The sequence below is a fragment of the Lactuca virosa genome, chromosome 3 (genome assembly GCF_052849685.1).
Source record: "Lactuca virosa cultivar CGN04683 chromosome 3, Lactuca_virosa_CGN04683_v6, whole genome shotgun sequence".
In the NCBI taxonomy this organism is placed as follows: domain Eukaryota; kingdom Viridiplantae; phylum Streptophyta; class Magnoliopsida; order Asterales; family Asteraceae; genus Lactuca; species Lactuca virosa.
The window spans coordinates 296,053,599-296,070,336 of record NC_136428.1 but is presented as its reverse complement, the minus strand read 5'-3'; the positions used below and the strand labels follow the sequence as shown (position 1 = coordinate 296,070,336).

Sequence of the window (16,738 nt, the reverse complement as noted above, 5' to 3'; positions counted from 1 at the left end):
GATACCATTTGGGTCATCGTCGACAGATTGACCAAGTCCGCACACTTCCTACCCATCAAAGAGACCGACAAAATGGAGAAGCTCACAAGAACATACATTAGGGAGATCGTACGACTGCATGGTGTTCATATGTCTATTATCTCCGATAGAGATAGTAGATTCACTTCGAGGTTCTGGCAGTCATTACAAAGCTCCCTAGGAACGAGGCTGGACATGAGTACGACCTACCATCCACAGACCGACGGACAAAGTGAGAGAACTATCCAAACCTTGGAGGATATGTTGCGAGCCTGCGTGATTGACTTTGGGAAGGCATGGGATACCCACTTACCCCTTGTTGAATTCTCCCACAACAACAGTTATCACACGAGCATCAAGGCTGCTCCATTCGAAGCCCTCTATGGCCGAAAGTGCAGATCCCCTCTGTGCTGGGCTGAGGTGGGTGACACTCAGTTAGCTAAAGGACGAGTTCCTGACAGCACTCTCACGGGTCCGGAAATCATTCGGGAAACGATAGAGAAGATCGTTCAGATTCGTGAACGATTTAAAGCCTCTAGAGACCAACAGAAAAGCTACGCAGACAAACGGAGGAAACCTTTGGAATTCCAAGTGGGAGACCGAGTCCTCTTGAAAGTCTCACCCTGGAAGGGCTTGATACGCTTCGGAAAGCGTGGAACGCTGAATCCAAGATACATAGGACCTTTCGAGATTCTCGCGAGAATCGGCCCTGTAGCATACAAACTCAACCTACCCCACGAGCTTAGTAACGTACATCCTACCTTCCACGTCTCGAACTTGAAAAAGTGCCTATCCGACTAGACTCTTGTAATCCCACTCGACGAGATCGATATCAACGAGAGCCTCAACTTCGTGGAAGAACCTGTAGAGATCATGGACCGAGAGGTCAAGCGAACGAAGCAAAGTCGCATCCCAATCGTGAAGGTTCGCTGGAACGCCAAGCGAGGACCGGAGTTCACTTGGGAGCGCGAGGATCAAATGAAACTTAAATATCCTCATCTTTTTACTTAGTTATTTGTAATAACTTAGTTGCTTGAACTCTAATTTCGGGACGAAATTACCTCTAACGGGGGGATGATGTGACAACCCGAAATTTTCATTTGTACGAACTCTACAGTCAAACGCGTAAATTAAAAGTCAAATTCATTTCTGCTAATTTTTAGCTCGGTTTAAAGTCCTTTTGGGTATTTTTAATATTTATTCTTCGAGAGAATAAACGAAAGGAAGTATTTTTTTAGAATTATTGGGGAACAAATAAAACAATTAACATCTTAATAAGGTGTTGCGGCCAAACATGAGGGATAGGGCCGAAAACCCCTTTGACCGAGAACTCATGCTTAAGGCATGAGTTTACACCTTCTTTCCTCATTTCTTACTTCCAAACTCAAGAACACCCACTTTTTCTCTCAAGTATCATAAGAGCTTCTTCCAAATCTTCCAAAAATGTAAGTGTTTCTCCTCTTGATTTGTTGATACAACACTTCATCTAGTAGTTATACATGATTTCATCCATGAAATCTTCTCTTTTTCTTAGATCTTCAAGTGTTCTTCAAGAACACCAAGAACACACACTAGTGTTTTGGGCCGAAAACACCTTTCTTTGCTTCCATATTGTAAGTATCTATCTCCTATACTTGTTATCTAGTAAGGATACTTGATTTAGAGCCTTGAAATCGTCATTTTTCCAAGAACAAAAGGAGTTTTCGGTTAGTGCATCTCCTTAAACTAAAAAACCTAAAGAAAGGTGCCTTTAAGACCTTAAAACTCACTTAAGTCTTTGGATAAAGCTTAGAACCCCTTTGCATGTTTGAAAGCCCTTGAAAACCACCACATGCATCAAAGATCTTGAGTTTTCGGTCCTAACCTCATGGACCGAGAACCATTTGGACCGAAAACCTCATATGGACCGAAAACCATATGGACCAAAAACTCCTAGGAACATACCACTTGGACCGAAAGCTCCATTTGGTGACCATACACTCCTTTTATGCAATCATTTTTTATTGTAGCACTTCAATATAAGTGTTTCCTAGACTATAAGGGTGTTATCCTTCTTAATTAGTTGAATATACACTAATTGTATACATATATGTGTCTTTATATGTTAATAGGATCCGTGTGTGTGTTCAAGTCTTCACTTGACACTTAGCATCCTTTTTCCCGATCTTACATTCGCATCACTCATTTCAGGTGAGTTCATACCCCTTAATCAACCTTTGAAATGATTTTAAATGCTTTTATGGGGGGGATACAAGTTGAAACATTCTAGTTATTGCTTTAATCACACATGATTAATAACTAGAACAAACAGAAAGATTTACTATTACTTTCAAGTTACTATCAAACTTACGGATTTCAAGCACTCCAAAACCTTTTTCTAAACTCTTTTAAATGCTAAAACTGTTTTCAAAACTCTTTTAAACTTACATTATTTTCAAACTTATCTACACTAATATATTTATATAAGTAAGACTTGAAGGACTTAGGACTGATAGCTCACCTTATTTTCTGTTCCTTGTTTGGTTGTGGACTTAGGGTATCCTGTTATTTGTCCGAATGTCGTTGAACTCTTAGTTATATATATATATATATATATATATATATATATATATATATATATATATATATATATATATATATATATGTTGGATATAAAAGCTTTCACTTCAGTTCAGTGCCTTTGTGTAACGAAGGCATACAAACATCATTACTATTTAACTATAATAGGTATAGTTAAGGGATTACTACTCACTATTTCTACTACAACGATTCATACAAGAGTCAGTACATTTACGAGTCACTACATAAGTACTACATCGAGAAAACAATACATACTATACACTATAAAAGAGAACACACTATACACTATAGAAGAGAGCATACTATACACTATACAAGGGAACATACTATATACTAGTAAAGAGAAAACATCACTACACTATGACATACTATACAAACTTTTGATTACTATAAACCGAATGTGACATACTACTTCTCGATACGCCACTTCATTGTGGTATCACTTTGTAACCAGAGTCTCCTGGAGGGAGAGCGGGCATTGTGTGTATAGATCTATACGGGACAGACACTCCCACACCCCGACTGCTAGCTACAGTCCCAGCGTATAAGGCCAAGAGGTGACAGAATGTTACCTCACTACATATGACACCGGAGGGTCATCAGTTATTCAGCCGTCGATCAGCATGGTTACATACGAGTTCACATTCAAACCTTTAATTAACCAATTAAGAATTAAAGGCAAAATAGACTCTCCAAGGCGTATTGTTCATTTAATACCACCGGGAGTCTACATTTTCATTACCTTAGACTCCCCGAGGTGTACTGTACATTTAGTACTACCTGGAGTCTGTATTTCATCACTTTATGACCAGCAGCGTCACTGCTGAGGAAAAACATTATTTTCCTATGACATTTACTTTGGGATTTTGTCACATACACATTTAAGTAAACTATATTTTCATAATGATAGTTATATTGGGGAAAACTCTTACATTTACAAAAGAGCAAACATACAAACAGTCGGGTCTTGGTAGAAGACTACATTACAGTAGAAAATATAGGATTTTCTAGAGTGTTCAACTATTTACAAACAATTATGAACGTTTACACTACGTTGTTACAAACATTTTTATACAAGCAATGACACTAAATACTTATGAACTCACCAGCTTTATGCTGATAAACTCTTTCAAAATAACTTGTATTCTCAGGTCATCAGTAGACAGGTACCGATGAAGCTTTTGAGAAGATGGAGCACATACAAGACTCATCTTTTATTTTGATCATACATTTTGGTGTCTTACATACTATACAGAACACGCTTGTATTAAAATTATTATATTAATCCAATGGATGTTGTTGCTTGTTTTTACTATTATGCATTGTTATGATACTGTACATGACGTTCTCCACCCCAGAACGTTTCCGCCGTTCCGGTTTTGGGGTGTGACAGATCAAGGCTACATTGACCGTCACTTCGACTCGTCATTTTTATGATTATTTATAATTTTTTAAAAAATGAAAATTTGTAAGAATGATTGATTTCAAGAAAAATATAGTTTAGGGTGGAAAATTTGGTTGAGAAGTATGATGTATCTATATGGTAGGTTTTGGAGGTAAATATGAGACAACAAACGGTTAAGATCGGCCCTAATTTTTTACCATTAGAGCCCGACCTAAGGCTACTTAAGGGCCGCAAGCTTCATGAAATTTGGAACCAACTATAGACCACTGATCTACACCACCTAGTACTCCTCGGTCTTACAGAGGTCCGATTTTTTTTTGAAGACGTGTTCTATTAGTTAGACACAAAAGTATTACTCAAATGGATCGAACTCATTTCATCATTTCTCGTTTGGATTGATTACTTTGGCCCATAAATTGCCAACGTCAATCCATTATATAACACTTTGAGGACACTAAGGGGCTGATTGGTAGCATCTTGATTATTCATACCTGAATGATGCAAAGGCCTGGAGGATGATGTAGAGGCTCTGTATATCTGAATGATAAATTAATGTTTGGTAAGGTATGTTAATGTCTGCCTCTTAATGATGAAAATGACCATTTTAACCCTTTGAACTATTGTTGTTGTTTTCTCAAACTACTCCCTTCACGTCAACATAACTTTAAAATCAACAAAGTTGTTAACCCAAAATTGTCTAAATATCCATAACTTTAACTAAAATTCTATTAAATTACGTGACAGATAAAATTTCTAAATCTCAATATCAATATCCTCCACTCAAGAACGCTACTACTGTGTGCCCATGGTCTGCAGGTCAAAAACATCATAAGCCAATTACAGTAGAACAAGAGTCAACAATTTGCTTGAACATAACATATTTCAGTAACAAAGTGAACATATATTTTCGGATTTTCAAACACAGAGCAAGAAGCTAGCAAAAAAAAATGATTTCACATACCGACACGATCTGGTTAGGGATGTTCTTTTCGACATATTTAGGCACACTGGGGTTTCTGCCAAGAAAGAGGCCCCTGTGAACTTTCTGACTGACCCATTAGAAGGAAGATCAACACTTAGACTCGCTAATGTTTTAGTATTTGGATGGGCGGGAGGAAAACATGCATGCGCGGATCTAACAGGGGTTTCCCCTCTTGTGGGCTTGGGGAGAGGAGTTTTCACTGTGAGGCAGACTGCTTTAAAAGTTGCATCAAGCAAAGTGGCAAAACATGAGAAAGCATGCATGGAAAATCAACACACGTTTATACCCTTTGCATTTGATACTTTCAGTTTCCTTGCGCCAAAAGTTGTGGAGCTACTCAATAGAGTCCAACGGGTCATGCATAGTAATGTTATGAATCCAAGATCTATAGATGTTGTTTTTAAAGAATTAGTTTTGCCACCCAAAAGGGGTTGTGGCACAGTTTGTTGCTCGTTTACCCGTTACATCAATGTAAATATTTCTTATGAATTTGGTAATGAAAACTAATTCATTGGAAAAAAAATCACATAAACACTAAAAAATTCGAGTAACAAGAACACAGTTCAAACACAGTTTATACAAATCGAGCCTAACAGGTTTTTAGGGCTTGAAAAAATCGACCAAAAGGTGGATTAAAAAATCGAACATAAAGAAATAGAGTAAGAAAATTACCAACAATAGGGGAGGCGACAAGGGGGGATGCGACGAAGGTGGAGACGGGCGGCGCTGCCGGAGGCTGGCACATCAAAAATCGTCATCTAAGAAAGGGAGAGTGGCGGGGAAGAATCGATGGGAAGAGGGAGAAAGAAAAATGTGGCAGACAACCTTGTGTTTCTAAGGAAAGGGTATCAGATGGAATTTTTCTCATCCAAACTCCTCCTTATCACTTACCGAATCAGATAGAATTTTGTTGCATTTGGTCGATTAAGAAGTTAAAAATGTTTCAACCAAACACTCAGCCTCTTTATAGGATCATTAAGATGTCAAACAAACAGCCAGTTCTTCAAACTTATATATTGAACCATAATATAAGATGTTACATATTTTCCAACTACAAGTAAAATACAAAATTAAAATTTATTAAACCCTTGTGGTTGCTTTCAATTAGACTACACCCATGAACCTGCAACATGAATTTTAATTACATGTAGAAACACAGATTATATTATCAGATAGTTATCTTGTAAATATTTAATAAATTCGAATAATTAAAGAGTTAGTAACAAAACATTCAAAATTAAAAAAATGATACTCAATTTTAACGATATAATAGTCGTTACATATTTTTATCAAGTTCCATTTATTATTTTTCTTTACTAATATATTTTGTAAGAACAAGGGTATTTTAATTACTTTGAATTTTTATTTGTGTACTCTAATTATTTTATAAAACCTTTAATTTTATAAAAGTTAACCGACAAAATGACAACAAATATATAAATAGTTATGTTTAATTATCGAATTTAAGATTAATAAAATTTATGTTCCTTATGCAATAATAATCATTTGAGTATTCTAATTATTTATACAGAACTAGGTGTCACACTCGTGTACTATACGGGTTGATTAAAAAAAATTAAATATAAAAGTATAAACATTAAATATTTTCTGAAAGTAGAATTTGAAATAAATATAAACACAATAATGAATAAGTAAGTAATTCTATATACTATTAAAAAAATTATTGACATATTTTAAATAATTGTGTGGAATATCAATATGTAAAAGTTAAACATTTTTTAAAATAAAAATTTAGAAATAAATAGAAACAAAACGATGAATAAGCATGTAATTAAATCTATACTATTATAAAATAATATTAACATATTTTAAATAATTGTTTTTAATCACAAATTTTCATAGACATCAAATTCACAAATTTTAAACTGAATTGTTGTATTTTTATCTTACACTTACAAATCGATTTGTATATTATTGTTAAGATCTTAGAAAATTAAGTGGTTTATACAGGACCAAAAATTTGGTTTCTAAAAGTAATAAACCAAAAATTTGGTTTCTAAAAGAAATAAATCATTGGTAATAAAGATATTAGATAAAAAAAAAATATGACTTATTCAAATTCAAAAGAATACAAGTGCTCAAAAGTATATATATATATATATATATATATATATATATATATATATATATATATATATATAATAGAAAATATATTATATTAATAAAGGTATAAATTTATAGCTAAAGAATAACAACTAATTCGAACCAAACATAAATTTATTGCATATTCGTAAAAATGTCAATATTATAATTTAGCATTTTGTAAAAAAAAAAACTTTAAGTAAAATACATATTTTTTGGCATTTATTATCACATTTAATACAATGTATACTCTATATAAATTAGCTTTTTATGAAAATTAAAAAAAACGTGGATTTAATTTAATTTAAAATTACTATAAAAAGTCATGTCTCATGATAAATAAGAATAAAACAAGTAGCAAAAACAATTTTATTTATTAGAATAAAGATTTAACAAAAACATTTTTATTTATTAAAATAGATTTAGCTTAACAAACTATTTTCCTTTATCAATCACTTATGATCAAAAATCAATATCATTTTCTCCAAACTTAAATATTTGTAATAATTAGATAATACAAATTAAAAACATAATACCTAAACGGCAATTCTCCAAAACAGATCAAAAAGAGAAAGTGTGTTTAAAAATTCTAGGGCAAAAAAAACCCAAATTGCACAACCGAATTTCCAAACAAAAACAAGAACACTCAATCGGAGAACGAAGACAAGGGCATACCCTATTAGAACTAGTTCATGAAGAGTGAGCTTTTGCGTTGTGAAAAAACGCCGCAGAACAGAGAATCGAAGCGACGAAAGCGAAAATCCCAAATCCAATCATTAGCGAAATTCCAGCAACAGTTAAGTCCAGTAACAGCTGTATACTCACTCCCATCATCGTCGTTTTCTTGTTTGATATCTGTAGTTCACACTATTTTGAAATTAATTGTTATATAAGCAGATAGAGGCATAGACGGAGAGTTGCAGACGGAAGGATGATGTTTCGGGAAGGTGAATAGGACTGCAAGTAACCGATGACGATGCTTTACACGGTCCAATGACAAAATTTAGAATCAAGATAGATGTACAAGTATTATTGCATGGTATACAAGTGGTCTATGGAAAAAAAAATGTACAAATGTTTATTGCCGATGGAAAATATATATATATATTTTTTTATAAGACAGAAGAAAGTTTTATGTAGACGTAGCGGGTAAAAGAGCAACAAACTATGCCGCAATGATTATAACAGAAGGATTCTAACACAAGGTTTCTAACATCAATTTGTTTTAAAATATGACATCTGAAAAACTTATTTTAATTCTTATTTATTTGATTTTTAAGTGAGATTGTTTTCTATATAAAAAATGATAACTTATTTTAATTCTTATTTATTTGATTTTTAAGTGAGATTGTTTTCAATATAAAAAATGATGATAATAGTTTTTATTTATTTATTTATTTATTTTTTAATTTTTAATTATAAATTGCAAAAGTGGTCCTTATGGTATGTCAAAACTCACATGTTAGACCAAAAAAGTTTGGATTAATACCAGTGATTCAAAAGTTTTATTTTTTTTGCGAGTATGGTCACCGATTAATCCCCACCAAGACCAATTATTCCCCTAACACCAGTCTACCGTCGAGCAATTTTTACAACCTTGATTGTACCTAGTCTCCCGCTTGTAATTATGAGTTAGTTGTATTTTCCCTGTATTTATACACACTCATGTACATAGTATCGTTCACTGAATATACAAGAATTTTCAGTATATTGTTTAGGTTTTTTTTTCTTGTGCCTTTTCACTCATGGCTAACAATCATCTCATTTTTGGTCTAGCGGCTAATTCCACATCCCCAATTCCATTGATTATCATCAAATTAGCCATTGAGAACTTTTCCTTATGGTGCACCACTATCATCTCTGCTCTCAAAACCTTCAATCTGGAATCGTTTATCTTTGCCCCCAATCCACCTGCTGAAACTCGTATTGTTGCTCCCCCCCCTGTCACACCCCCAAACCGGAACGACGGAAACGTTCGGGGGCGGATGACGTCATGCTCAGTATCATAACCATAGTGAAGAAAGTAAACACAACCATTATAAATATAATTTAAAAGGTTACATCGTTGCAAAAATACATGCTTCCAAATAAATTACATATTATGTCAAACTAGTTCAAAAATCCGCGCCTTAGCGTCTTGCCTTCAAATTCTTGTGGTTACCTGTATTACTGAATACTTGAGAATACAAGTTGTTTTTGAAAGAGTATCAGCATTAAAGCTGGTGAGTTCATAAACAATTTATGAATGAAAACCGGATATTGTTCCATAAAGTTTGTTACAAGTTTGTTTCCAGAAAATCCAATATTTTCAAAAAGTTTTGTTGTATTCTTAACCAATTCAAGACTTAGTATATATAAGTAATTCGTCATACTTATGTGTGTGGTTTTATATTTAAATAAAACTCCTTTTTGTGAAATCCTTAAATCCCCGTGAACTGTGTTTTGTTAATTCCCCATGTGAGTTGTTATAACCATCCTAAAACTCGAAGGCCTCGTACTCGACGTTCTTCAGGCGTCGGAATGTTATGAGATTTGTCACCTCAGACCTGCCGGTCTAGCTATTTAGTTGTTTTTCAATATAACTTCTCGTTTTGAGTGATTTTTGGGCAAGTTAAGGGTCGGGATGAACCGGATGACTATAAAAAGTTGAGAGAGATTTTGAGTGAGATTTGGGAGAGATTTAATTTTAGCCATTATTATTGTATAATCTCGTAATGCAAGGTTCGTGAACCCCGTTATGCTTCATTTATGATTGTTTTAAGTCCCCAAAAGGGTCCATAGACGTGTTTTGATGCATTTAACTCCCTTCTTAGGGTTTTACGTTGATAAACACGTAAAATTCCCGAGACACTTGAATTCTTGACATACAAATGCACATTTTTATAGAATAACTTTTAACATACAAGTACTAGTTAAGTTTGACCGGTTTGACTTGTTGACTTTGACTTTGACTTGAATTTGACGGTTGTCATATTATCCCCCCGTTAGAAGGAATTTTGTCCCGAAATTTGCATTTTGAGTGAGACTTCAAGGGTTGGGGAATAGATGTGGGTACTTTTGCTTCATTTGGTCCTCACGTTTCCAAGTAAATTCGGGTCCTAGCTTGGCGTTCCAGTGGACCTTTACGATAGGAATGCGGCTTTGTTTTGTCGATTTGACCTCTCGATCCATGATTTCAACAGGTTCCTCTATGAAGTGGAGGTTCTCATTGATCTCAATTTCTTCCAAAGGAATCACAAGGGTCTTATCAGACAAACATTTCTTTAAGTTGGACACATGAAAGGTAGGATGAACGTGGTTGAGTTCCTGCGGTAATCATAGCTTGTATGCCACCGGGCCAATCCTGGCGAGGATTTCGAATGGTCCGATATACCTTGGATTTAATTCCCCACGTTTTCCAAAACGTATTAATCCCTTCCAAGGTGATACTTTCAGTAGTACTCGATCTCCAACTTGGAACTCCAAAGGTTTCCGTCTCTTATCCGCGTAGCTCTTTTGTCGGTCTTGCGAAGCCTTCATTCGTTCTCGAATTTCGACGATCTTTTATGTTGTTTCCCTTATGATCTCTGGGCCAGTGAGTGCGCTGTTAGGAACTTGCCCTCTTGTTAGTTGCGTACCGCCCACCTTAGCCCAGCACAGGGGTGATCTGCACTTACGGCCATAGAGGGCTTCGAACGGAGCAACTTTGATGCTAGTGTGATAACTATTATTGTTCGAGAATTCGATAAGGGGTAAATGAGCATCCCAAGCTTTACCAAAGTCTATCACACAAGCTCTTAGCATGTCCTCTAACGTTTGAATGGTTCTTTCACTCTACCCGTTGGTCTGTGGGTGGTAGGCTGTACTCATGTCCAGCCTAGTTCCCATAGATTTCTGCAGTGACTGCCAGAACCGTGACGTGAACTGACTATCTCTATCGGAGATAATGGATATCGGTACTCCGTGAAGGCGCACAATTTCTTTAATGTAGATCCTTGTCAGTTTCTCCATCTTGTCTGTTTCTTTTATTGGTAGGAAGTGCGCGTATTTGGTTAATCTGTCGACGATTACCCAAATGGTGTCAAGTCCACCTGTTGTCTTGGGTAACTTAGTAATGAAATCCATCATAATCCTCTCCCACTTCCATTCGGGTATCTCTGGCTATTGGAGTAGTCCTGAGGGCTTTTGATACTCCACCTTAACCTTGGCGCAAGCCAGGCACTTGCCCACAAAGGTAGCTATCTTGGCTTTCATGTTCGGCCACCAATACAGCTTCTTGAGGTCTAAGTACATTTTGTCTGAACCGGGATGCACGGAGTAACGAGTTTTATGAGCTTCATTCATGACAACGTCCCTGAATCCGCCTTTCGTTGTCCAGATCCGGTTCATGAGACAACGAACCCCGTCATCCCTGACTTCAAGATTTTTGTCCATTCCTTTCAACGCTTCACCTGCCACGTTCTCTGGTTTTAAGGCTTCTTCCTGTGCCTCTTTGATTTGTGCGGACAGGTGTGAATGGTCATGGTTAACGCCTTTACTCGGCGGCCCGAGTATTCCTTTCTGCTCAAAGCGTCTGCAACCACGTTGGCTTTTCCAGGGTGATAACGAATCTCACATTCGTAATTGTTGGATAAGGTGTCTAAGTCCATAACTATTTATGGTATGTACTTGACCCGACCCGGCATGGTCCATTTGGGTTGCATGGCACCATGCAATTGGATAAACTAAAATGAGAGAAATAACACTTATGGTTTATTAATATATTATAAGTTCTAATATATTAATAATATTATTTAATTAGTTTGATCAATAATTAATTTAGAATTAATTAAGTGATCAAAAGATAACTAATTAAATATATGGGTAGATTATGTAAATCTTCCATATCTTATATAGTGGGCTAAGAGGCTCCATGGATTATCAAGTTGGGTTCCACCCATAGGATGCTCCATGGATGCTCCATGGGAGTTACAAACCCATGGGTCATGGAAATGAAGAGTCATGACACATTAGGGTTTACATGGTGTAACCCTAGATGTGTCAACACTATATAAGAAACTCATTCTCCACCAAAATCGGCTACACATAAGAAACAAGAGGGCTAGGCCGATTTTAGAAGTGTGTATTCTCTCTAAAGTCATTCCAAAAGCATTTGGTGTTGTGTGAAGCATTTGAGGCATCACACTTGGGGTGCTAGGCTCACAAGGTTTCAAGGATCATAAGCAACAACAAGGTAAGTTATTCTATCTTTCATGCAAGTTAAAATTTGTTCCCCATGTATGCTAGATAGGAATATAACCTTGGAATTCAACTTTGCATGATAATTAGACAAACATAGATCCAAGGTTATTAGGGTTGCATGTACACTTAGGAAGTGTTAGAATGCTCAAAACGTATCAGTGGTATCAGAGCATGGTTCATTTGTTTTTTTTTTTTTTTGTGTGCAAACAGCTTGGAAAAAAAATCGTTTTTCTGTTTTCTGCTCGTATGAATGTTTGCACATTTGTTGCTGGAAATGGACTAGAAACATTACCCTAAACTGTTTTGATGTTTTAAAGCTTGTTTTAGATGGTGTAATGTTTATGCTAATCCATTTACAATGACAATTATTAAAATTACAAGTTTTTTAAGTGTAATTTTTGATTCTTGAAAGTGTTCATATTCATGTTCTTGAACTTATGAAGATTAGATGATCATAGGAATTGTTTGTAACCTTCATGGTAGTTTAATTCATGATCATAATGTGTTTTAATGGAGTCCATAACTTGTCCTCAAGTTATGGAAAACCAAAAGTCTCACTTTTATTAAAGCCATTAAAAGAACACAAGAGTTATAAAAATGAAGAGTCTTCATTTTTATTACTCAATTAATTCATAAGTTATAAGAAATGAAAAGTTTTGGAAGTTTACAAAACTTGCCCTCAAGTTTTGGAACATGTAAAGTCTTGATTAAAACTTTAGTTCCAACCCTTAGAATTTTAAAAGTTAAAATTCAACCCTTATACTTTATAATATTATAAGTTACTAATATATATATGTATAACGTCAAGTCATCTTACCGCTAGTACGCCTCATTCACGAAGCCGGTCTATAAGGGGGGTATAAGGTTGTTGCCTATAAAATGGCAACTTAATGGGTGTCCACTCTCACCCACCGCTTCCTTGATCGGTGGAGGGTCGTTAGCCGAACGGGTAAGACAAGGACTTATAAATTCTCATTAAAAGTATGATGAATATTATAAAGTAACTAAATGCTTTTATTAAATTCCCAATCTTAGTTACTTTAGGAAAATGTGAATAAGGTGCTAATCCATGAAATTACACTTTACACTTTGTTTAAGTCGTTGGTGGAGCGTGTGTGGTTAACCGGCACACTAACTTGGACTTAACAAGGTAGGTAAAGGGTGACTTAAGGTTTACCATAGCATCGGTGGAGCGTGTGTGGTTTACCGGCACATCGATTGAGTGATAAACCTTGAGGGTACCAAGTGATTTGCATGGTTACTTCACACCTCGTTTTGTGATCCTCGGTATCCTAGTCACAAAACTTGGAGGGCACACTCGAGATTGAAACATGTCTTTGAAAAGTTCATTGAATCTCAAAAGAATCTAGGAATTTCTAAGAACCAATTAAAAACCTAATATTTATATTTCGTTTTTCATGGTGGAAATTGGTGAATCGTCATTCACCTACCTTTCAAATATGTTATAGCTTGGATTACGGCATACCTCTTCTAAGTTATAATATATTGTGATTGGATCCTAGCCTTAATATTACATTTGGGTGTTTTATTAAGGACTCTCTTAATATCTAAACTAATCTTGTTCTCTTCTTTCAGATGTCTTCAAACAATGCTGCTTCTGGCTCTAATCCTAATGGCTCCTTTACCCTTATGAACTTGTGTGGGAAAGTCACTTTTGATGGATCCAACTTCAATGAATGGATCAGAAACATCAGGATGATTACCCGCTACGAGGACAAAAGAATATGTCCTTGACAAGGAGCTTAAGGAGATTGATGAGACCACTGCAACTCCCCAGGAGATCGCTGACTTCCGGGCACATGAAAGGGATGCTACAAAAGTGGCATGCATCATGTTAGCCACCATGACAGCGGAACTCCAAAAGTCCTATGAGGACTTCTACCCTTTTGAAATGCACCAAGATCTGATGGAAAGATACCATCAAAGTGCACGACAAGAGAGGTATGAAATCATATGCTCTATCATAACAACCATGATGAAGGACGGGGAAGCCGTCACGAGCCACATGCAGAAAATGCAAAGGTATGTGGATCGGTTGCTGAAGCTTAATGTGAACTTCCCTGAGGAGCTTGCAATAGATATCATTTTGCACTCCTTACCATCGTGTTATGATCAATTCCGCATGACATATCACATGAATAAGGAAGAGGTCACACTCAGCAAACTTCAGGGACTCCTCAAGACCGCAGAAACAGGTCTTAAGGGTAAGTCGATTGTTAACACTCCTACTCCAAACTCCGCCCCGGTTTTGGCAATCGGGAAAGGTAGAGGGAAGAAGAGGAAGAGCTCTTTGAAGGGTACCAAGGCTAGGACCCTTGATGGCTCTTCTTCAAGTGGAACCAAGAAAGGTTTTGTCACTCCTTCTTCTGACCCTAAAGAGGCTGAATGCTTCTATTGCCATGAAAAGTCACATTGGAAGCGGAACTGCCCAAAGTACCAGCAAGATGTGAAGGATGGGAAAGTTAAACCCAACCATGCAGGTATTTACACTATCTTATCTAATAACTCACCCCATTCTAACTCTTGGGTCCTTGATACCGGTTGTGGTATTCATATCTGTTCTGATTTGCAGGGACTAAGAAGAAGTGAGAATGTGGAGCATGGAAGAATAAACTTAATCATGGGGAATAGGAAAGCTTTACCTGTCACCAAGATTGGAGTTTATACTTTATCGCTAAGTAGTGGGTTTAGTTTAGATTTGAATAAATGTTGTTATTCGCCAGAAATGGCAAGAAATATTATTTCTTTTCATGCATTGTATAAACAAGGTTTCACCTTTTCATTTGATAATGAAGTTGGTTCGATTAATGCTTTCTTTAATAATGTTCTTTATTTTAAAGCATTACCTTGTGATGGTGTGTATGAAACTGTATCTGTGGTTGATAACTTAGGAAATAATGTATTGTGTATTGATTCTGTTAATGATAATAACTTGGATAAAGCATCATTATGGCATTGTCGTCTTGGACATATAAGCAAGAAACGCATAGGCCAACTCCAAAAGGATGGAGTATTGGAGTCATTTGACCTAAAGTTAGATGATAGTTGCGAATCATGCTTACTTGGAAAAATGACAAAGTCACCCTTCACAGGTTCTTGTGAGAGGGGTGAAGGTTTGTTGGATCTTATACACACGGATGTGTGTGGGCCCTTCAAACATGCCACAAGGGATGCTAATCGTTATTATTTGACTTTTACTGATGATTACAGTAGATATGGATATGTCTACTTAATCAAGCATAAGTCAGAGACTTTTGAGAGGTTTAAAGAGTTTAAACAGGAAGTCGAGAATCAATTGGGCAGGAACATTAAGATGCTTCGATCCGATCGAGGTGGTGAGTATCTTAGTTCAGAGTTCCTCGACTATCTTAGGGAATGTGGGATTGTCTCACAATTGACACCTCCCAGGACACCACAGTTGAATGGTGTAGCTGAGAGGCGTAATCGAACCTTGTTGGATATGGTTCGTTCCATGATGAGTCGAGCTTCGCTACCAATCTCATTTTGGGGGTATGCCTTAGAGACTGCCGCCCATATCCTTAATCTAGTTCCCACAAAGAAAGTTGCCAAAACTCCTCATGAGATGTGGACTGGTAAAGTACCCAAACTAGACCACATTAAGATTTGGGGTTGTGAGGCTTTTGTGAGACGCGAGACTCATGATAAGCTCGAACCTCGAAGTGAGAGGTGTATTTTCATCGGCTACCCACAGAAATCCTTTGGTTACCTCTTCTACAGACCTAGTGAGAATGTGGTCTTTGTAGCTAGGAGGGCTTTCTTTCGAGAGAGAGAGTTCATAAGCCAAGGAGACAGTGGGAGGCAAGTTGACCTTGAAGAAATTCAAGAGTCAAGTGGTGAAGGAACTTCAAACCCTAGCACTCAACTTGAGGAGGAAACTTCTGTTGAGCCAATTGACAAGTCTGTACCTCTGAGGCGTTCCACAAGGGTTAGGAATGCACCTGAGCATTACTATGGATTCCATATTACTGCGGAAGGTGATACACTTATCAGTGATGAGACGCTGATAGGTCTGGATGAACCTAACAGTTACGCGGAAGCCATGGCAGGCCCTGAGTCAGCCAAGTGGAAAGAGGCAATGGACAGCGAGATACAGTCCATGTATGACAATCAAGTTTGGAACTTGGTTGAGAATGTACCAGGTCGTAAGACTGTAGGGTGCAAATGGATCTTCAAGAAGAAGACTGACATGGATGGTAATGTACACACTTATAAGGCACGACTGGTTGCAAAGGGTTTCTCACAAACTCCGGGAGTTGATTATGATGAGACCTTTTCTCCAGTGGCCAAGATTAAGTCTATTAGGGTTCTGTTAGCCATAGCCACATTTCATGACTATGAAATATGGCAAAAGGATGTCAAAACCGCTTTCCTTAATGGAAAGTTGGCTG

The 16,738-nt window shown here is 36.6% G+C and overlaps 1 protein-coding gene across 1 annotated transcript; it reads right to left on the bottom strand.

Annotated features, from left to right (window-relative positions):
- Positions 1-5,926: 5,926 nt before the first annotated feature.
- Positions 5,927-8,056, bottom strand: LOC145163007 (chaperonin 60 subunit beta). The gene is made up of 2 exons (XM_079081948.1): positions 7,764-8,056; positions 5,927-6,108 (listed from the first exon to the last, which is right to left on the bottom strand). The coding sequence occupies exon 1, from the start codon at positions 7,920-7,922 to the stop codon at positions 7,779-7,781; it is 144 nt and encodes a 47-aa protein (XP_078938074.1). The 5' UTR covers positions 7,923-8,056; the 3' UTR covers positions 5,927-6,108; positions 7,764-7,778.
- Positions 8,057-16,738: the final 8,682 nt, after the last annotated feature.

Coding starts and splice junctions, on each gene's coding strand:
- LOC145163007 (XM_079081948.1), bottom strand. CDS start 7,922: ATGATGGGAGTGAGTATACAGCTGTTACTGGACTTAACTGTTGCTGGA.